The sequence below is a fragment of the Ambystoma mexicanum genome, chromosome 9 (assembly GCF_040938575.1).
Source record: "Ambystoma mexicanum isolate Mex_15411 chromosome 9, UKY_AmexF1_1, whole genome shotgun sequence".
Taxonomy (NCBI): Eukaryota; Metazoa; Chordata; class Amphibia; order Caudata; family Ambystomatidae; genus Ambystoma; species Ambystoma mexicanum.
The window spans coordinates 1049396381-1049419101 of record NC_090931.1 but is presented as its reverse complement, the minus strand read 5'-3'; the positions used below and the strand labels follow the sequence as shown (position 1 = coordinate 1049419101).

The 22721-nt window shown below is 44.7% G+C and overlaps 1 protein-coding gene across 8 annotated transcripts in view; it reads left to right on the top strand.

Annotated features, from left to right (window-relative positions):
- Positions 1-22721, top strand: part of SLC4A10 (solute carrier family 4 member 10) — a 1479043-nt gene that overhangs the window by 578802 nt on the left and 877520 nt on the right. For all 8 annotated transcript variants that reach the window (XM_069616332.1, XM_069616329.1, XM_069616333.1 and 5 more), the window contains exon 2: positions 6391-6472. In XM_069616332.1, the coding sequence (XP_069472433.1) occupies positions 6391-6472 (82 nt within the window). The remainder of the gene's footprint in view (positions 1-6390; positions 6473-22721) is intronic.

Genomic DNA, 22721 nt, shown 5'->3' with positions numbered 1-22721 from the left:
AGCCACGTTCCTGGACAACAGCTGTGAATGAATGTTGGCACCTCCAATGTTTCTGCAACCTGGCTCCGATCTCAAGCACCAAGCCATCTCTTTTTAACCAACAATTTATGTACTCTGCTTTAGCTGTCCTGGGATGGATGAGGAGACGTGATAAAGCATCCCCTCGTTCAAAGATGTAGTTGTTCATTAATACTAATTACTCACTCTTCTTGTCTAAACCATCATTCCTCAGGATGCAATGATCTTATAGCAGCACTCGGCTGGTCTCCTATTTATAGCCCGAAATAGATCATGATCACATTTCACACTTCCCTACATGAAAGATTCAGCATTAGTTCCATGAATATGAATAGACTCAATAACCTTGTGAAAAATAATGTTTACATTATTTAAGGTCCAAGAAATCGGATATAGCACATTTATAAGAAACATTTTTCGAAAAAGGGTAAACTGTAAGATTACATAGGGTCTTGGTTGGGAAGTAGTTTATGAACGTAAATTGCAGGGGAATGTGGTTGCATTTTTATTTAATACATTCCTATGATGCAAGGTTCTCTAGACCTGGTTAGATGGAGAGGGCAGGTTATCACCCACTATAAATAGAAGTGGGTAACGATAAATGATTGACTTCCTCAGTATATGCACCACATTATTCCTAGATGGGTTTCTTCTCCTTCTAGCATAAATCATCTCTTGGCTCTGGGTGGAAACTGAAAATTAGTAAATAACCTAGTTGTGTAGTTCTAAGGTAAACCAGAACGATCTGCCCACAGGTACGGAAGAATCTTGAACGATATAATGGAGGATCAAAAGCAGGTATGACATTTACACTTGGTAAGCGCTAGATATAGAGAAAACACCTCCATATCCAAGTCCTGCATCCACAATAACAGTACTAGATAGATTCTCACATTACATCGATTTAGCTTTTAAATCAAGGTAACCAGATGTTACCATGGGGATCTCTCTGTTAACCCACTGACCTTGCTGGACCTGGCATTGACTACTCATACAGCCAGCATAGAAAGTTACCTGCCTCTAAATGCAGATTGAGTTTCCTCCTCGAACCCTCGGTTTCTCTTTTAAAGCCTGTGCCAGAGGAGACAACAGAACACTGTTTTATCAGGCCAGCTGAACTTGCTTTGTTTTGGGTTAAACAGAATCATGAGAACTGGGAGAAAAAGCATGGGGACTCTAAACCTTCTAGCTTAAAATTTTGAAAGCCTCCATTAGTGTCCCATTTCTGGTTAAATAGAATGACCAAAGTGTCCCTAATCCAGCAGAACTATCTGAGGCATCTGCAGCTTTCTATGACTCATTAAAGAGTTTGGAGCCCACCACCCCTCACAACCAATGCAGAAATGCAGATCAAATGATTCTCCAAGCAGAGAGTGGGAGGTGGAACCCTTTCCTTGGCTGGCTCCTCCCTCTGGAACTGCCTCTATCCCTGCTCAGGCTTGATCTTCTTAAATTCTGGAAACTTCTCAAGACTTTCCTTTTCTCCTCTTCTTCCCTCACCCCTCCCGAGGTAACTCTCCATCTGCCACTGCGACTGTAGCCTGGTCCCTTCAGAGTCATTCAGGGGCCAGACCACCCTCTACCAGTCCCTCCAGCTTCCCTTCTCAGCACTTGTCTTCGTGCCCCTTTCCCTGGAATAGCCAAACTGGTCTTCCCTGTCCACGGCACTCTTCCTCCCATTCCACCCTCTCCCCTGGCACTTGCCACCTTGGCACCCCACAGCACTTGCCCGGCACCCCACCATTGGGAGAACCCCACTCCTGCACTTCTCCCTCACCCCCTCCCCTTGCACTTTCCACCTTTTCATGCCCTTGTATGGTATGATTGTCACAAGGCCAATATAACCGTTTTTGTTGTTTTAGTTTTTGATTCCCTTCTCCCTCCTCCCCCATCTTGTCTTGTGGCTCCTGGAAACCCATATCTAAAGGCGCCAAACAAATGTCTAATAAATGCAATAGAAATAAATAAAATGGACACATTCTAACTATCCAGACTAATTGCTGACAGCCAATAATTTCTAGAAGCACCAATATCAAATAGGAGATGAAACAAGATTGAAATGCCATCCGCAGTTCAAAATGTATTCCCACTAGAGTTTTATAAGATGAGCGACACATGGTTAATTCCCTTATTTGTCAAGGTGTGTGATGCAGAAAAGGGGTGGGCACACATATGCAGGAATTTGTAGAGTATTATTTCAGTAATCCTAAAACATGATAGGGACAATATTAGATCAATGCTAGATGTTGCAGTTTTAGTCCCCTGTGATTCATCAATGTTCTTGTCATGATTTTGGATACGCACTTGTTAGATTGGGTATGTTCTGTGCAGGGTGGCAAGGGATGTCATAGACCTACCACTTTTTTTTGGCAGGCAGAAAATGCAGTGACTGCCAACATTAGCTTTGTCTCTACATATTGACACAACCTTTGACGTGGTTGAGTTAGGGTACATGTTTGCCTATCTCCGAATTCCATCTAGGTAATGCATTCTTTGACAAAAAGTCAAATTGTAATGCACTAATCCTACTGCCAGAGTTACTTGTAATGGTCATGGGTGTTCCCTAATTCCATTGCGATTTCTACTCTGAGATCACAATGAATTGCCATTATCGATCACTCTTCCATAAAGTGTGTGTGACAACCCTCATTCTATTAGCACGCACTGACTCAGTATAAACCATCATAGAAGCCATGCACACAGCAGACAACTTCACCAACTTCTCTGGCTATAAAATGAATTGTCAGAACAGAGGACCACATTCCATTTCCAGAGTGACCACTAAAGTAGATATACGTGGATCTTCATTTCACTGGTTGCAATGGGATTAAATATGTGTACATCATGCTAAAATAGGGCTCATGATATATTATCCCCAACAATCTGTGCTCAGTGTGGCAAGATATGTCCATAGATACGACCAGGTGGGACACAATAAGGCTATTTCCCTTGGGAGCGTGTTGGTGGTCAAGGAGACTATAGGTCCACATCTCAACATGCTCCCCCTAAAACCAGACCATACATGGCTGTCCCAGATTAATAAGGCATGCACATTATTTGTCTGCTCTGATACCAAATTGTGATCTAGATAAACAAATTGTATACCAACCACTCATTGGGTATGCTCAGATGAACAAATAGTGAATTCTATTGCTTGTTTTTCCAGTTCTCATCAGTCAATGCCGTTTTCCACAATGGTCTTTGTAAGCCTATATGGTTTCACATAGAAATGTCTTTACAATTCCAGATTATACAAATAGCTGCTGGATGGAATGTGATTTAACACAATTAAGCACCTGAACTTAGAGTTCACTAGGCGCCGCTGGGCAGAGGTACAAAGGATCCCCAATATTGACATCATCTCGAGACTCCCTTTTGAGACTCCCTTTTGCAACGATCATTGGTTGAAGATCAGAGGAACACCGTTTTTTTGAGATGAGTGGAATTTAAATGGCATGATATATATCAGCGATGTTTGGGATACAGACCCAAATGCCATGTTGACTTTTGTGATTTCACCAAAACGCTCTCAGTTGGTTAGGAGACATTTTTGGCAATTTGTACGACTGAAATAAACTGATTAAAGAACGCTATCCTTACCCTGACAATGCCAATTTCCAGTTTCCCCCGATTATCAATCTGTTCCCAAAACGGGGCGAAACCTGAGAAATGTCCTCGGCATAGTACAGCAACCTCAGCCATGGCATCTACCGTAGCCTAACTTCTGAATTGTTAACGAAAGCATGAACTTGACTGGCAATTTACTAAAAAGCAATTGGACTGTGTACTGACATCATATTGAAGGCTCAGAGAAGCCAGACCGAAGCTTACACAATACGGCATTCTACTATTAGGTGCTTGACTCACTGTAGGCTGCATCAAGCTTGGCACATTGGAAGGGATACATGTTGGAGGCTTGTAGCGGACTGTATTGCCCATCCCTCTCATCATTAACCTTTATAGACCTGAAGCCATTCTGGGATGACGTTAGCAAGGAATTGAAGCACATTCTAGGCAACACATGTCTGCTGGCAGACAAGGTAGTCAAGCGACATGGCCTATCAATACGAAAGGGATTGTCCAAACAATGGAATAGATGGGCTTCAATGGTCCTCATGGTTGCCAAACATTGTATCCTCCAGAAATGGAGCACAGATCTCATTCCAGCAATACATTTTTGGCTGCTAGAAATGACTACAATGCCTATGGAAGCCTTCTGTAATGCCTCAAAACGACTGCATACATATTTCTAGATATGCTCCACGTTGATAGGCTGCAGAGGAGCTGCCATCTCCCTCAGCGTATTGGACAGATATTGAGAACATGCATCTATGAAGACATGGCCAATAATAAACTGGATCCCTTCGACCTCCTATGCCTATTATGCTATTCACTGGGATCTGTTATATTGCACAACAGTCTTACTTGTTTGTTTACTAGTTACTGCATTAGTGTAAGTCGTATTTGATTTTCCATTTCATACTGCATATTAAAAATCAATTTTTATCTTGAAGAGAAGGATGCTGGACAGTTAGTGGTTTGGGGCCCTTGATGATGTATAATAGTGAGAAAAGCATATGTTCTGTTAATGCTTGAATCGGAACATCACGTGTTCTGACAGGGCAGCGATCATTATGAGTAATAGCAGGACATTTGAAGGAACCACAGTCACCAAACACTCAGAGCATTAACCCATTGTTCACTGGGGACAGCACTCACTCCCCTCTGCCTTGAATGCTTTTTGTCGTCACTGCTATGGCAGCAGACTTTGGAATGGCTTGCACTCCCAATAGTGGTACAAAATTGTATTGTACTTCTCTTGATGGGCCGGACATTTATCAATCAAGGAGTGGAAAACACCCTCCTGGTACAGGTAAACCTTCCAGGGGTTTGGAAAGCACCAAGCCTGCTGTAATGGGTCCAATCCCTGTTGCTGTAACACATGGCACTTGCCCTCTTGCATCATATGCAGAGTGCCTTGTTCTGCAAATGGAGAGGACAGTACGGAAAGAGAGTGCCACAGGAAAACATGAACTCCACCTCAATAACATGGTTTCAGCTTCAAAGGCCTTTTGGTGTGCAGTACCCCAATGTGAGACTGGCCTTTGTTATGTGAGTTCCCATTTGTAGCAGTGTTCCCCGCAGATCCCATGGGGGGAACTCCTCAGGCCATAAGAGAAGGTCTTACCCTTCCTCCTGGGGGATCAAAGGAGGCCCAAATCATGTCTAGTGTCTAACTGGGAGCAGTGTAGATGGTCAGGCTGCCATGAATACACATTGCTCTCAAATAGCTTGGCTGGATTAACAGAGCTGACACTTGTATAATATAAGATTGATGTGGCTTCAATATTTGCGTGCTCTTATCTGCCACTATACCATCAACAGGTATATTTTATTTGTATAGATTAACCTGCCACCAGACAGATAAGGCAACCATTATTACGTTTGTAATCAGAGGTGCAGACGTTAATATCTCTCCTCTGGCTGCAGAGAATGTAGGACACAGCAGCTTGCCAGGAATGCACATAGGAACTTTCAACCTGCCCTATGCAGGTGTTTCATTTGTAAAGAGACTGGTGCAGAAAGGGCACATGTATGCACTATGCTTTTGCATGTATCTTTATGAAGAGGGGTCTGATTAGCAGACTCCCCTTTCAGAAACAGAATTACCCCCATAATTGTATTATTTTATAAAATACAAAAAAGCCAGGGCTTTTATTCCCTCACCCGGTGGCATTCTGTCACAAGGATCACGTGCAAGTATAGGCAGAATGTGCTACAACCATAGGTTCACGGAAAAACTGTGGAGACTTTGGTGGGCTGATAGGTATTTTAATGGAGCCCCCCTCCTTCAAGGAGGCAAGGCCCGGGGCATAGCTGAAATCACCCACTTTATGGGATGTAGTAAATGATAGGACTGTCAGGCATGTGGCTGAGGCTGTGGTGTATATATATATATATATATGAGGCGCACCATGTTCTTCCCCAGAGCACTGGTACTTGGAGAACAGGGCTATTGTATAGGGAAGAGTTATCTGGTGGAATGGAGAGGTGCAAAAAAGATAGATCGATTTCTTCTCCATCTCCTCATAAACTATATCTTTTATCTAGGCATCAAAGCATCTCCTAACCTTTTATAAGAAATCTTTACTTATATTGAGGAGATCCCAAAGATACTTTTATAAAAAATAAATCAAATATGTATGTACATTTCATAATGTCAAATGTTTGTATTCTGCAAGCCATTAAGTAATTGGTGTTGCCCAATGTACACTTACCCACACACTACAAATTCATAAAAGCTATAATCTTGGAATTATTAATTTTATTGCATGATCTGAATCAACCTATTTTTCCTTTTTGATTGTGCAGAGAAACGATGAAGAGGCAGTTGTGGACAGAGGTGGAACTCGCTCCCTTCTTAAAACGCACTTTGAGAAAGAAGACTTGGAAGGTGAGAAGGCCGATTGGTGTTTGCAAGACCCCAGAACCTTCCTTTACATTGAGTGCAGGAGTTCACTTTTCACTTTGAAATGTGCCTTACACTACTGCTGCAGACACGTGCTTATTTGGCAACAGCAGGTGCCAGCCGTACTGTACCTGTGCATACATTTAATTGCCAAAAGCAATTTCCACCCATCTGTAGTTTTTATTGATACATTTATTTATGTTCTGCTCTGTAGTTGGATGCACACAGTACTTTGGCACCAATATTATGTTGCTTGGGCTTGAAATAGCTCTGCCGTGCCTCCACCAGTACAAACCAGTTCTCAATGTAGAGCTATTTTAAATGAGAGATGTACGTATTATTAGCAATCATGTGTGTATGTATGTATGACATTCATAAAGCATATACCGAGCTGGCAAGTAATGTAGCGCTGTGCATAGGGGATGAACCCAGGAGATAGCAAGTAAATGTGCAGGTATGGAAGAGGAGATGATTGTAATAGAAGAAGCATTATAGAAGGGGAACCTCCAGAGGAGGAGAATTACGGTTGCATTGAGCGATCAGCGATTGGCCAGATGTGTTAGTAAGCTGTTCCAGAGACATGTGGAAAGCAGGAAAAGGCCCGTTTTCTGCTGCTTTGCCTCTTGTGGTTCTTTGTTTCCAGCCTGGTGATGTTGTGGCTTCTGATTGCTATGTTTCCCTGCCAGGTAGAACACAAGGAAATCTGCAATATCTAAATAAATACCTGTGCATAATTCTATTATTACATTAACACTTATCTGGCTCTCACCCACCCCATGATCATGTGTCTACCCCCAAAGTGAATCCTGATCTCCTGCCTCCCATGAGAAAACTCAAAGCGCTCCTGCCTTTGTTCCTGTGCCAGAATTGCCCTCCAGCCACTCTGGCTGACATGGAAAAAGAGGATAGGCTCCCCCTGGAGCACAACACTGACAGCATTTCCATGGACACAATCTTTCCTGTCAGTTGTTCTTTATGATATAATAACAAGGTTATGCATTCTGTCTCTGCCCACTTTTTCCATCAGAAAATGTTCCTTAGAACCCCGGACATTAACCTGGGTGATAAAAACAATAGTCGCCTTCCCTGTTGAGCTATGCCTGGATGGGTTCCTTCACTCGGGACCTTTTACTCAAGCAGATGGCTCTTACACCCTGTGCATCTCAACAGGGAAGGCATTATTACCAACATATAGATTTGAGGTCACTGCCTCTACTAACTGTGATAACTAATTACAGATGAGTTGTGATGTCACAATGGCTGCTGCCAAAGTCAGCAGAAAATGTAGAAGACTGCTCCTTATGGAACATTCAGCTGAAACACTTGCGTTCATGACTAGCTTTTCAGGTTCCTTTGTTTCTGACCTACCTTGGTCTGACAATTCACTATTATCAGTTAATAAGGCGACATCTATGTGTTAGAGATGGCCTTAATAATGTGCAGTCTTCAAGAGTGTCCAAGGGCTTTCTTTTTTTTAAACACCTTAAGATGTGTAAAGGGTTCAATGGTAATAAAAATGGATTGGTTGATGTTAATTTGAGCAGATTATTCTGTGTCATGCACCAGAGCTCAGGACGGGGTGGGGTACATTATGTGGCATCCTCCTCTCCTCCCATAGAATTCCCAGCTATCGGAGAGGTGTAGGGGGAAAGGGTGGGCGTTTTTTATGTTCTTTTCTTTCTTTCTCCTCTCACCTCCATTTAACTTTTAGGTTTATGATGTTATTTAAAGGGGTTAGGGGTTGAATTATCGCCTGTTTTTAATGTATTGAAATGTCTTATAGATAGGAAGTTTTCTCACTGGAATGTATTATATGTTAGTAAGATGGTAAATTGAAAAAACGTGTTTATAATAAAAAACATTCCCAACTATCTTGCTCAGGCCACCCTATTCCCCAGGTTTGCAAATAGAGATAGGTAACACCTACTATCTAGTGCTAGCTGTTAGCGAGGACCTAAATGCAACAGCCTTATCTACCTGCCACCCTCTGGAGAATTTTTAAAGATGCTCTAGCCTAACGCTGCCCAGGTTTGTCAATATGGATTGATAGAAAAAGTGCCAATATCAGATGCTCTGGTCCAGTCTCCCCCTCAGCCACCGCTTTCTTTCCTCTCCCTGATCTTACTACTCACTCCACTCATTCTACTCTCTCTCTTTCCCTCTCTCAACATTTCTCTGCTATCCACTCTCCACACCCCTCCACTCACCTCTGTATTACCCACAATCCCCTGGCTACACCTCTGTGCTCTAACCTTACCACACAGTAAATTCCTATATCTTGCAACTACATTCACACACTTCTGCTTCACTCAACCCCACCACTACTCTGTTGCAGTCTCTCTACACCTCCTGTCACACCCTCTATCTCACTTTAACTCCCCCATGTGAATCCCCTACACTTCCCCTTTGCTCTATTCCCCTCTCTCTCTCTGTCTCTCTCTCTCTCTGTCTCTCTCTCTCTCACACACACGCACACACACACACGCACACACAGAGCACTCTGGTCTAACTCTGCCTCCAACTCTTCAAAGCTCTGCTTCAATATCCATCCTCCTCCTGATCTCTCGGTCCACCTCCACAGTTGCTGATCTCACCCCTGCAACACACATTCTGTCTCTCACCCACTTTCCTTATATCCTGAGTACCTGCTGGTTCTGTCCCTTCCACCATTCCATTGTATGTAGTGCCCACCTGACTCTCTGGGCCAATATGTGCCTGTCATTTCACTATGGGCTAGGTTACATAGTTGAAAAGCTTTGGATACCAGACTTAGCCCCTCTCCCATTTCCAGCACAGGTATGTTTGCAGTCTCTGATGGTAGGGTTGCATCCAGGTGCTCAGGTTGATCATTTGCCTTGTGGTTTTCCTCAAAGTGTGGTGAGTCTAAATTCTGTGTTTCCCCTGCTCCTCTTAATTTTCTGTTACCTCACCAATTGCCTTTGGTTGGTAGGTTGGGTGTTGAGTGCCTTATCTCTCTTTGACAAGAAGAATTCAAATCCATTCAGTGGATGTTCTTGATTCCATTCCCCTGGCACTGGCCTGGGTTTTATTGGTGGCACCAAGATACTCTTGGGTAGTTGTAGTCCTGAAAAGGAAAAGAGAGAACGCTGGCCATAGAATTGGGTTAGAGGTACTGTGTGACACAGGGTGGTACTATTGTCAACATGTATGGCACATGAGGGGGTTTCAGAGATGGGAACTCCCCACTTCTGGGAGCGATCCTCCCTCTGCCCCCAACAGGGTCATAACCTTGACCCTGTCACATATGTTAGCATGTTTTGTAGTCCACTGCTTGATTTTAGTACTTATATTAGGACCAGCCTTAATTATTTCAGTGAACTGCTTCAAGGATCTGTTTGCAACAACTTGCGCTTTTATTTTCTTTATCGGCAAATGGGTGATTTCTTGCATCTGGTAGAGCAGGAGACCAATAATTAAAGGGGATGTTGGTATTGCCTCGCATTACAAGGAATATAATACCCTTTCCATATACAGAAGGGATACTGGAAGTGACTGCATTCCTCTATTGTCTTGCAATATTCTTATAACTTGCTGTAGGGGGCCAATTATCATATCATTATTCCTGTTGTAAATGTCCTTTTTTTATTCCTGTCATCCCCTCTACATTGTAGATGCTCCTCTTTTTTAATGTGCTCATAGATAGGCTAGCTTGCACCCAATTGCTAAAACAGCAACTGTGCGTGAGCATTTCTTTTACATATAGACTGAGTAATGTCTTTCAGTGTTAGTCATTATCTGGGAGATTATTAGTTAGAGTGTTAAGTGGCAAAAGCTGATGCCGCAAGTGACACTTAATTGGGGTCCCAATTGTCTGAATAAATATCTTGAAGCTATTTGTGCACGATGAAGAGGTTGTTCATGCATTTGACACGGAATGGATGTTTGACCCAGCAGTGAGATATTTTTCAGAAATGATGCACCCTCCTCTTTTGTGATCCAGAGGTTGAAGTTGACAATGATGTTTACATGAACAGGGATTTTGAATGGGCAATGTATCATTCAGATATGCCATATGTTGCCATGTGAGGTCTGAGAAATGAATTTAGTTCTGGCTTTTATCTCTCAATGCTTCACATTAAGGCAATTGCAGACCTGTATTGATAATGGTAGGGTAAACATGGGCAGTAGCTTGAGCTAAAAAAAGCCAAGACTAGCTGAACAGCTTACACATGATATAGGAACATTGGAGAGCACTTAGTATTTTTTAGCTGATCATCACTTTCGAATACACGGGTAGCTTTGAGTTGAGATTGGAGTGTAATTGCTGAGTGTCCGATTCGTTGAGTGACTGCATCAGTACACTGATATGGAGCACACTACACCATAGTGTATCTTTTCACAGGTGAAGTTGCTCCGTGCCTCTAGAAAAGGTATATTTTAGGTTGGATTTGAAACATGTCCAAATAGGAGGTAACTGAGCTGGCGAAGGATGTTCCAAAGTTTGGCTACCCGAACAGTCAATGCAGAGTGGATATGGCCTCTGATAAATTATCACGTTTTCTGAGATCAAAGCACACGTTGATGGCTATTTTCTGACTCTTTGGCAGCATGACAACCAGTAGCTGAGGTAGACATGCCTAAAGAGCATTCCCATAGTCGAGATGCACATTATTGGCCACTTGGACCACCAAGACTCTATGAGTCAAAGATAGAAGTGACATGATGCTCTGAAGTTTCAAAAGGTGTTTCACAATTGCAATGACTTACGTTGACATAGAATTTCTCTTATCACAAAGGACCATCAGGTTCTTTTCTTTATTTGAGGAGATCACTCTCTGTCCCAGAAGTGATTGATCCCTAAGGGCTGGTCTTTTCTGAGTCCCAAAAGGTATGGCTGTTGTCATAATTGTTTTGAGCTGGAGGAAAGTTTCCTTTATCCACTGTTGAGCTAAGGATGCATTCTTGGAGACACAGGCTCCCACACTCCAGAAATCCCAATGTACATTTGCAAGTCATGAGGATAGGGCTTAATTTGCATAATATTTTAATTAAGGAGCTCCAACAGTATGACTAAATATACATTGAACAATATTAGGGACGGGGAGGCTTGAGGTACTCCACAACTTATCAGAACACTGGATGAGTGGAACATCCCAACTCAACATATAGGCAGGGTTCTTCCAAAAATGGTAAGGACTATCTAATAGATCCCAAGCGCACATTAGCCACTTCTGATAAGCAAAGGTGGAGGGTCTCATGGGCGGTGGTATCAAAAGGTGCTGAGTGGACGAACATAACCAGCGAATCCCTTCACAATCCCCAGGACATTGTCCCTGAATCCTACCAGAGCAATATCCATACAATTGTTCAGATGGATACCTTAGTGGATTGGCGACAGGCAGGTGTGGTGATCCAAAAAGACTGCAGTTATCCCGCTGATAGATGCTCCCTCACCTTAGCTAAGACCAAAAGATTTGTCATTGTCATGAAGTGGGCTAGGTCGGTAGATTCAATATATGGTTTCATCAGGAGGGAGATATTTTTTAGAAGACTAAATTTTGACCCAATCCATAAAGTGGTATCTAGCACGTTTTAAATTATGGGAAGGAACTGAACAATGTGTCATTGCAATAGCAAAGATGGTTTATGGTCCCAATTTGAGAATACTGCTTATCTGAAATTAGAAATACACACAGTGAACATATAATCAGATAATCAAGTATTTGCTTGTCAGTCTGTGTTATAACTTCCTGTGATTAGTGATGAATTATACTTACCTCTAGGAAATAATTCTTCACTGCAACACCTACAATACCTCATTTACACTTTCTCCGGTCAAGGACATCTTCACTGTCCCTCAAACTATAGTGGGGATACTTAATAAAGTGACCAGAGGGAAGGACAGAACATGCTTACCATCACCATCTTCATCATGTTGATGGGAGCCCCTTTTTGGCACTCACAAAAACAATCCTTGAAGCATATGGTTCGCTGGATGCTATAGACAAGTTCATGGAGGGGATGCATAAGCAAACAGGTGGAGCTTCCAAATCAACACCATCCTTCACACTGGTGCTGGGTTGGGAAACAGTCCCAGCTGTGGGTGCCAGCAAGCCTGAATTATCTGCTCTGATATTCTAAACAGGTTGCTAGTCATAAACTCGGATGTGCATGCTCTTTTTCTTATGCTTTTGTATTAAAACATGATTTTAGTGGGTTCAGAGTTTTGAACATTGACAGTAATCCCATATGAAACGGTTTCTTCTTCCGTTTCCAAAGCTCTTTTTTTATCTAGCTTTTTCACATTCCATTTTTTCACACTGCTCTACATGCTGTGCCTTTTTACCAGTCTGTTATTTTTCAGACTTAGTTTCCAAATTGTTTCTTGTATGCTGCTTTGTTAGATGAAAGGCTCTGCATGCTGCATACATGCCAAAATTCTGTGAACACAAATATGTAGGAATCTTAAAGTTTCAATAGTAATTAACATAATGATGATATCACTGGAAATGATGTCACATGAACTTTGACCTTATCACAGGAAATGACCTCAAGTGATATATGGGCTTGAAGAGATCACAGGAAAGGACTGCCTGGTGTAGCCTATCCTAGATCCTCTGACCCATCATTAGAACAAAATGTACCATATAAGTGCGATAGGAGCGCTGTGACTAACTTATTCCTTGTCAACACATATTTTTCTCTTCAAACATACCCTCTGATTATCACGAGATGGCCAGCCAGCAGGGAGCTGAAACACGAATTACCCACTGAAAAGCTACAAATCATTCTATGTCAACAAGTGCCTGCTGTGGAGGAACCAGTGTGAAAAGGTAATGAGGTGATAAAACATCTGTATAAGGGAAGTGATGGCCGCAAGGGCTCCACAAATGCAGCTTGTAAGGCAAGCCCCAAAACAAAAGTAATATAGAGAGAAATATATTGCTGTGTTATAAAACTGCTAACTGGCAACACAGGGCAGTTGCTTGGGGCCTCCCTGAATTGCTGCTGGACCTTTTGGCTGTTTTTCTCATGTTCCCTCATTGCCTCCTGACCTCCATTCATCTTCTTATCCCTCTGGCTGTTTTTTTCTCCTGTCCCCTTGCTGCCTACTACTTTTCTATCATCTTTCTAATCCACCTGCCTGTCTCCTCTCCTCTCTCCTTGCTGCCACCTTCCCTCCTTTCATTTTTCCTATCGCTTTGCCTGACTTCCAGATGTCTTCTCTTCCCCCTCTCCCGAGAGGCTTCTCTTGTCCCCTCCCTCGCTGACAAGTAGGCAGGCTGTGAATGAAATCCCTTGTGCTGACAATACGAAAACCGATGCTGCAACTAGTACACCTGAGAATGAATGTGTGGATTTGTAAAATAAGTGCACGCAATGAAATAATAGGTGCAGGACTTACTGTAACAATCGCACCCATTATTAGCCCCGGATTTTTGACACCTCAGACGCGTTCTTGGGGTCTAAATAGACCAGGAGTATACAATGAAGCCAGGAAGGCTACCACTGGACTTTGTATTCTTTGTGAATGCAAGCTTTGCCACGTTTTGTCGCTGTCTTTCAGATCAAAGTTTAACTGGTGCAAAGCATTCCATGTAATTGTTATCTCATGTGTGATTTAAGAATGCATTTTTCAACCCAAATGCTCATTTGTCCATCAGATTTTATTTCTAAGTTGACCAGATAACCCCCATGCCATCGGGACAACACTGTTCCAGTCCAGGTTTCTCCTTTTGCACATATTCATCACCAAGTGCTTAAGCCCAATTTCTGGTGTTTAAGTTAATGGAGACTGCAACTTCCACGATGTATTTGTTTATTCACAGGAAGCCCAGAACTGGAAACCTGAGCCTCAGGCTAGAGATTGCAGCAGTGCATTGTTGTCCGTCCACACTGTCTTCAACCATGGTTGGCATTGCACGTGTGTGTCCACGGACAGGGCACTGAAGGCTGTGTTTCCTTTATTTACTGCTGTACTAAATAGTTCTTTAAAGATGTATGAACTTATTTACAAAGCGTTTTTCAATGGGATTTTCCCATTGAAAAACGCTTTTGTAAAACACGCTTTAAATATGTGCCAATCTTCTTACTCGTTTTTGCAGTGCCCCTACAAACTGCCTTCTCAGCCACAGCTGAGGCCCGCTTGACTGGCAGGCAGCAGGGAGATAAAAGTGCAGCTTGTGTCCCACCACTGATGGCAAGCAGACTTAAAAGAGATTTATTTCAGGATGAGATGATTAGCCGGGAGTATTAAAGGTGGCGGGGATGATGCGCAGTTGGTGTTTAGCTCCAAAAAACCTGTGATCCTACTTCTATGTCGCTGGCCTGTTACGGGGGTGTGTTCACAGGCACACTCCTCTCATTGGAGGATAGTGGTCAGGGAGGGGTAGAGGAGGAAATGGAAGCGTGAAAAGCAGGAAGAGCAGCTCTGGGCCGGATTTTGGGACTTCTGGTCAAGCTAGCTTTCTCTAGACTGTGTTTTTTCATGTTGCATTTCCTCAATCTTCCCCTCATCCTGCCCCGTTGAACCAGTGTTCATTCATCCCCAAAATCTCCTGCTCATGCTTCCTAAGATAACCAGTCTTAATTTCCTGCTTAACACCCTCTTGTTCCTGAACATTACCTTTCTCACTCTGCCCTCATCTAGGTTTAAGGCTAGGGCAGGAGTGTTTCAAGTGAGCAATTTCCCCCAAAAATCTGTCTCCTAAAATAGATCACATTTGATTTCAGCTTTTCTACATCCCAAAGGAATCATTTTAATAAAAGAGGTAATTCTATCATACAAGAATAGGCCCTGCATTCACCTCTCACTGCGCACAAAAAGCGGGAGAATCAGACTGTGTAAGTTTAACTGAGTGGATTGGTAGCAGAAGAACATAAAACAAACATTCATTTCTTTGCAAACCCTTCTTCAGCTTCTGAATGCACAAGGGCTGTTTGCTCAGAAAAATACTGCAAAACTCACAAACTTGTCCACCGCAAACACATATTCTTTGACGGGGAAAGAGCTTTCAGACCATTTTTTCAAATTAATCTACCCAAACCATTAGGATTAGTCCCCATAAAAACCACAAACGCTACAAGATGGCAGAAGCCATTTGCAAAATAAGAAACAATCAGATCCAAAAGTTTCAAACCAAAAGAGAACACGAGGAATATTTGAAGAAAAGAGATTGCCAACCCTTTTTTAACTGTGACTCCCCAAACCAGCAACCCAAGTCTCTCCAAATTCCCACAATCCATTGAAAGAGAGAGAGATTCCTAGAGAAAGAGACGTACAGACCGAGAAAGAGAAAGAGCAATTCCTCCAGAGCGAGACATGCAGAAAGTGAGACCTAGAGGAAGACATACAAAAAGAGAGGGACATGGAGGGTGACAAACATAGAAAGCGACAGAGAGAGTGTGAGAGACGCATACCAAGAGAGAAATATTTATAGAAAAATACAAAGAGCGAGATGAGAAACATATAGAGAAAGACATATATGCAGCGTGAGAGAGATATGAGTGATATATTACAGAGAGAAAGTAAAAGACAAAAGAGGGATGGGTATTCAAAGAGTCATGTATTGAGAGAGACATACATATATGTGTGTGTGTGTTTATATAGAGAGGAAGAGAACGAAATAGAGGGAGAGACACAGACATATAAAGGGAGACAGTTATAGATGGAGAGATGTACAAAGAGAGGGAGATTGAAATTCAGAGAGATACATACAGAGAGAGATAGAGAAATATTACGAATGGGAACACCCCTCTGCAGAGCATTAGAGGCAGCCACACCCTTAGTAGAATGGGCCTGTAAGCCTACCGAAGGGTCCTTACCCACCAAGCGGTAACATTCAGAGATCGTCAAAATGATCCATCTGAACCAGGTCTGCTTGGTAACAGCTTGACCTAAACGCCTTCCAGCGTATCCTACAAATAGCTGATCATCCACTCTGACCCGGGACATCCGTGAGAGATAGAAGCTCAAAGCTCTCCTCGGATCCAATCTATGGAGCCTCTACTCTTCCTTACAAGGATGCGGAGGAGGATAGAACGCCGGAAGAATAAACTTTTGGCTCAAATGAAATTCCGACACAACCTTCGGAAGAAAAGAAGGACGAACCCTAAGGACAACCCTGTCTTTATGGAACACCGTGAAAGGTGGCTTAGCAGAGAGTGCCTGCAACTCACTCACTCTGCGAGCGGAGGTAACCGCAACTAAAAATACAGTCTTAAAGGACAACAGTCTCAATGGACAAGAATGTATGGGCTCAAACAGAGCTCCCATTATGAACTTTAGAACTAAGTTCAAATCCCATCCCGGCACCTGGAAAGCCGACAGTGGAAACACATTAGTTAGCCCTTTTAGAAACTGAGAAATCAAAGGAATCTTAAAATAAGAACACTCCTCAGACGAGTGCTCAAATATAGAAAGCGCCGTCAGGTAACCCTTAACCACTTGCAGGCCCTCATGGGCTAATGAAAGCAAAAAAGACAGACCCACAGGAATTGAACACTGAAAAGGATCCACATTCTGTACCCTGCACCAGTCGCAGAACTTTGTCCAACGGCAACGGTACAGGGATTTTGTTGCGGGCCTTCTGGCCAAAAGCAACACCTCCATTATGTCTTCAGGGAGGCCCCAATCCCTATACCTCAGCCTTTCAGGCATGAAGGCTGAGAGACTTGACCTCTGGATAGAGAACCCGACCCCCGTCCCGTGAGAGCAGATCGTCTCGGTAGCGAAGACGTCGTGGAGGGCAGATGGACATGTCGAGAAGGTCCGGGTACCATGCTCTCCTGGCCCATGCAGGAGCAATGAGGATCATTCGGGAACCGAACCTCCATAACCTCCGCAGTACTTGCGGAATGACGGGTGCTGGAGGAAACGCATACAGCAGTGGGAAGGACCCCTCCACTACGAACGCGTCCCCTAAGGCTCCTCTTGGAGGAAATTCCCGCATGCAGAATCTTTCGCACTTCCGGTTCACACTGGTGGCAAAGAGATCCACTTGTAGGGTCCCCCAAAGGCTGAAGATCTCCAAAATAACTTCCTGAGCCAGCTCCCACTCGTGAGAGACCATGCTCTGCCTGCTCAGAGCATCCGCCACCGGGTATTCGTCTACGGCCAGATGAACTGCCGAGATCAAAATTTCCTGCTGGATGGCCCAGAACCAGAGCTTCATCTCCTCTCTGCACAGTGGGAGAGACCCTGCCCCCCTTTTTTTGAGGTAGTTCATGGCCACTGTATTGTCTGTCATAATCAGGACACTCTTCCCCCGCCAGACGGTGGAAAAGCCTTCAGGGCTAAGCTGATGGCCCTCAGCTCCAACAGTTTGATATGGAGTCTGGACTCTGATGGAGACCAACGACCGCTGACTGTCAACTCGTTGGCATGAGCTCCCATCCCATGAGGGATGCGTCCGTCACGATCGTTACCTCCGGCCAGGGTAGCCAAAATGGAGCCCCCTTCATCAGATTGCCTTCGACAGCCCACCACAGAAGATCCTGGGCGACCGAGAGCGGCACCTGAACGGGATCCGACATCCTGCCGGAGTACTGCGACCATTGCATCTTGAGAGCCCACTGCAGAGATCTCATCCGCAGCCTGGCCTCTGGCACCAGTAGAATGCAGGATGCCATGAGGCCGAGCAACCTCAAGAACTCGAATGCCGGGAGACTCTTGGCATGTTGAAACTTGTCCACCATCTGCAGAATGTGATGAGCCCTCATCTGGGGAGGCGAGCACTCCACCAGGGATGTATTAAGCACTGCTCCAATGTACTGGAGCCGCTGGGTAGGTGTCAAGTGAGATTTCTTTAAGTTGAGGGAGAAGCCCAGCTTGTGAAGGGAGTGGCAGGTGACCGACAGATGATCCAGAGCTTGCTCGGGAGAGCGCGCCCTGATCAACCAATCGTCCAGGTAGGGGTAGATGTGAATCCCCCCTTTCCTGAGATACGCTGCCACCACCACCATTAGCTTGGTGAAGAGCCTTGGGTTGGAGGTCAATCCGAACGGCAGGACCCGAAACTGAAAATGCAAGTCGCCAACTGCGAACCTCAGGTACTTCTGTGCTTGGGATGAATCGGCACATGAAAGTAAGCATCCTTGAGGTCGAGAGACACCAACCAGTCCTGAAGTTGAAGGGCCTGGAGGACTTGAGAGAGAGTAACCATCTTGAACTTGTCCTTCCTGAGGAGCTTGTTCAAACCACGCAAGTCCATGATGGGTCTCAATCCCCTGTCTTTTTTCGGGATCAAAAAATATGGGCAATACCATCCCTTGTTCCTCTCCGTTACAGGCACCAGTTCTATGGTGCCTTTCACCAGCAGGGATTTGATTTCCTGCACAAGGAGCGGATCCGGACTCTTCAAAGAGAGGTTCCCCGGTGGATTGTCATGAGGCCTCTGCTGGAAAGGAAGACAGTAGCCGTGGGCTATGATCTCCAGAACCCACACATCTGAAGTAATATCACGCCATTCTACAAGATGCTTCCCCAACCTTCCCCCAACCGGTGAACCATGGGACATGGCCTCATGACTGAGCGGAAGCGGCTGTGGCAGTGCCTGAGGGCAAAGAGGCAACTGCCCGAGCGGCTTTGGCACCTCAAGTACCTTGCTTTCCACCTCTGGTACTCCTACATTGGCCCCTTTGACTGGCAGCTCCCCTTGATCTACAAAAGGAAGAGTAGTATCGAAAGGAACCTCCCCTCCAATGCTGTCCCCTAGGATGAAAAGGCAGAGGTTCACGCACTGCAGCACTCAACGACTTTGCTGCAGCTTCGGAGGTCTGCAACCTCTCAAGGCTCTCGTCAGCCTTGCTGCCAAAAAGATTGTCACCATCAAAGGGCATGTTGAGAAGTCGGGACTGTACATCAGGAGCAAACCCCGACTTCCACAACCACGCAAACCTGCGCATCACAGGGCTTGGCGCCATGGACCGGCTGACACAGTCTGCCACGTCCAGACCCGACTGAAAGGATTCACACATGGCATCCTTGCCATCCTGCATGAGGGCAAGAAAGCCATCCCGTTCCTCCCCTTCTGGAATATGTTCATTCGTCAAAGATACACAATTCCACAGAGTGTGAGTGAATCTTGCCAAGGCACAAACGGAGTTGGCTGCCTTTAAAGCCATACCCCCAGATGAAAATACTTTCTTTGCCCGAACGTCAAAGCGTCCCTATCCGAGGGATGGTAGGGTACACAGCCTGCTTAGCCGGGGCCGTAGCCGCCTGCACCACCAAACTCTCCGGAAGTGGGGTGCGTAGACAAGTAGCTGGGGTCGCCACTGGCTGGACGGTATTTCTTCGGTAGCGACTCATTCACTGCCGGGAGACTCTCCGGAGCAGTCCAAGATGCCGCCACCCTTCTCTGTCAGGCCATATGAAATGGCAGTAAGGGGTCAGTCGGTGTACCCTGGTCCAATATATCTGTCAGGTTATCCTGGAGAAAATCCACAGGTGGAGCAGACCACCCCAACTACTCAGTCACCCTCGGCATGAGACGCCTGTACGAAGACTCAGCATGCATACCAGGTTCCGACATGCCAAATTCAACCTCCAGGGAGGTGTCCAGACCACTGGCGTCATGCATGGATTGACGCAAGTCTTCCATCTGGCTATGACCAGATAACAGGTCATCAGGAACCTCAGGAGGTACAAACCCCTCCTCATCTGACCCTTCTTCCACCTCAGAGATGTAATCCAAAGGCTGGAATAAATCCCTGGATGAAGGTACAGAAAAAGGCTCAAACACAAGCTTCACTGACTTACTCAGGGCCTTCCTCAGAGGTTCCACGGCCCTCCGGGGTACCTACGGTAATGCCTCTTCAAAAGGCGTTGAGGGTGTCGATGGAATCAGTGTCGAACGTCGAGCGAGGCGCCGGCAATTTCGACAGCGGCTTCGAGGCCGGAGCCCCGAGCGTGTCCTTCGACGGCCTCCGCGCCAATGGCATTGATGGCTTCCTCGGAGCCGGAGCCTCGAGAGAGTCCCTCAACGGACATGGCGCCGATGGCATTGATGCCTTCTTCGAAGGCCTCACAGGCTGCAATGGTCTCGACGGCATCGAGAACCGGGACCTGGAGCGGGCACAGTGGCGATCATCCTTGTCCGATCAGGACCTCAATGGTTCCCGATAATCGCGCCAACCGCCCAAGCCCGAAGGCATGCGAGCGGTGGCCCTAGCGCATTCCTTGCCAGCTTCTCTCGAAGGTGCGGATGGAACGGTGCCCTGCGATTCAAAAAATCGCCATCATCTCCTTGCAAAATGCGTCCCATTCCGCCGATGATGAATGCTTGTTGGGACAAGCTAGCCGCCATCTGGTGGAGTCCTCGGACGAGGACAGGGAAGGTGACCGGTGACAGAGCTTCCGAGAGTGCCTAGAAGAGGCAGAGGAATGGCAGGACCCACTCTCAGAATGAGACCCCCTGGACTTACGCCGACGTGGAGAGTCACCCCTCAAATCGTCGTCGAAAGCACAGCGGATTTCGATATCCGGGGCTTGGAAACCCTACCTACAGACAATTTCTTCTTCCGCTCCCACAAGGCCTTCGACATCAAGGACCGGCATTCATCGCAGTCATCGGTGGCGTGGCTCTCGCAGAGGTACCAAAGGCAGACATTGTGCGGGTCCGTCAGGGACATCTTGGAACTGCAGTCCCGACACTTCTTGAAGCCCGACCGCGGGGTAGAAGAAGACGAAGACATTATTCACAATATCCATGTTAGAAGAACCGATTCAACAGGAGAAGAACCGAGGCGTGCCGAGATTCCGAAGCGAACACGTTCGTGGAAAAAACAGAACTGAGGCTACGGGCATCGTGTGTCTTACATATAACATCCAGTGACGTCAGCGCTCGACGGAGGCCCTCGAGGGACAGCGTATCGACGTCATCGACAGAGGACGCAGACGCCAAATATTTTTCTGAAGCAGCACAGCTGTGGTGATTACTGTCATAGATGTGGAATACGTCGGAGGACACAATCCCCTCGAAGGAGAAATACAGAGAGGCAAACAGAGAGAGATATATCTAGGGAGAGATTTGCATAGAAGGAAAGCTAAAATCATAGAGAAACATATACAGAGTTAGAGACAAGACATAGGAAGAGAGAAAAACATACAGAGAGAGTGACATATACATATTTATATATATAAAGAGAGAGAGAGAGGTGTGGAAGGACAAAGTCAGCAAGAGCCACAGCAAGAGTAATTATTTCTACCTATGGAATGTATTTACTTTTCTAGTGATTCCTTTTTGCAGTGAAGTATCATTGATCTAATGCCCACCACCACAAAAGTCTTGCTCTAAAATCTGGGACAAGTAACAGGTTGTTTTCAATCAGAATGTTTTGATATATTTAAAAAATTAAATCAAGAAATGAAAGGTGTGCCTCTACCTTTTCGGCGTCGGGAAGTCACCTACAATATTCCACATGAATACAGGCAACTTGTCTACAGACAAGAAAAACAACCTGCCTGCTATTGTCTCAGTGATGTGTTAATTACAATTTCAACAACCACCCATTCAAAATAAATATAAATTACTATTCTATGAATAAAATATTCCACAATGTAGCCATACAAACGGACTTCGGTTGTTTGAATCAAAAAGACAAAACAGTTATTTCATTAAAGGTTGTAAACAGTTTGCTTGGCTTCAGAGAAAAATACTGGCTCAACATATGATTCTCTTGTTCCCTGAATGATTCAAATGTAAAACGTTTCATGCTCTCTGTGACATTCATTTCGTTCCAAATGTGGGTATAGATACAATAATCATTTTGTGGGGTTGATTTAGTTATAATAATTGTAAAGGTTTGGATTAAGGAAGTCTTTTTCTTTTCTTGAATGCTGGAACAGTAGCAACTAACTCCTTAACTATTCTGTAAAGATCAGATTCATGCTCTCAACACCCCAGATCAGTGTGTTCTTTAAATAGTAGATTTCTAATACTTTTCTGACAATGGCAGACATCAATCAGAAAGGCTTGTCATTCTACATTTCAATGTGGGATGCCTGAGGCCCCCAGAGATCACAAACGTTTGGAGGAAAGCCTTACTATGGTGAAACTACCCAGGGTTTCAGTTTTAATTATCAATCACAAAACACATACACCTTTACTATATTCTCCCCTTTCGTGGCATCGTTTTTAAACAGGGTTTCCCAGAAGTACTTTTAACTGCTATCTGTGATTTAAACAATTCTAGGGACATTTTATAAATGCTCTGAGATTTTTGTCTTGGAAACTTTTGACCGGTCTTTCAAAGGCCCAGGACAGGTAGG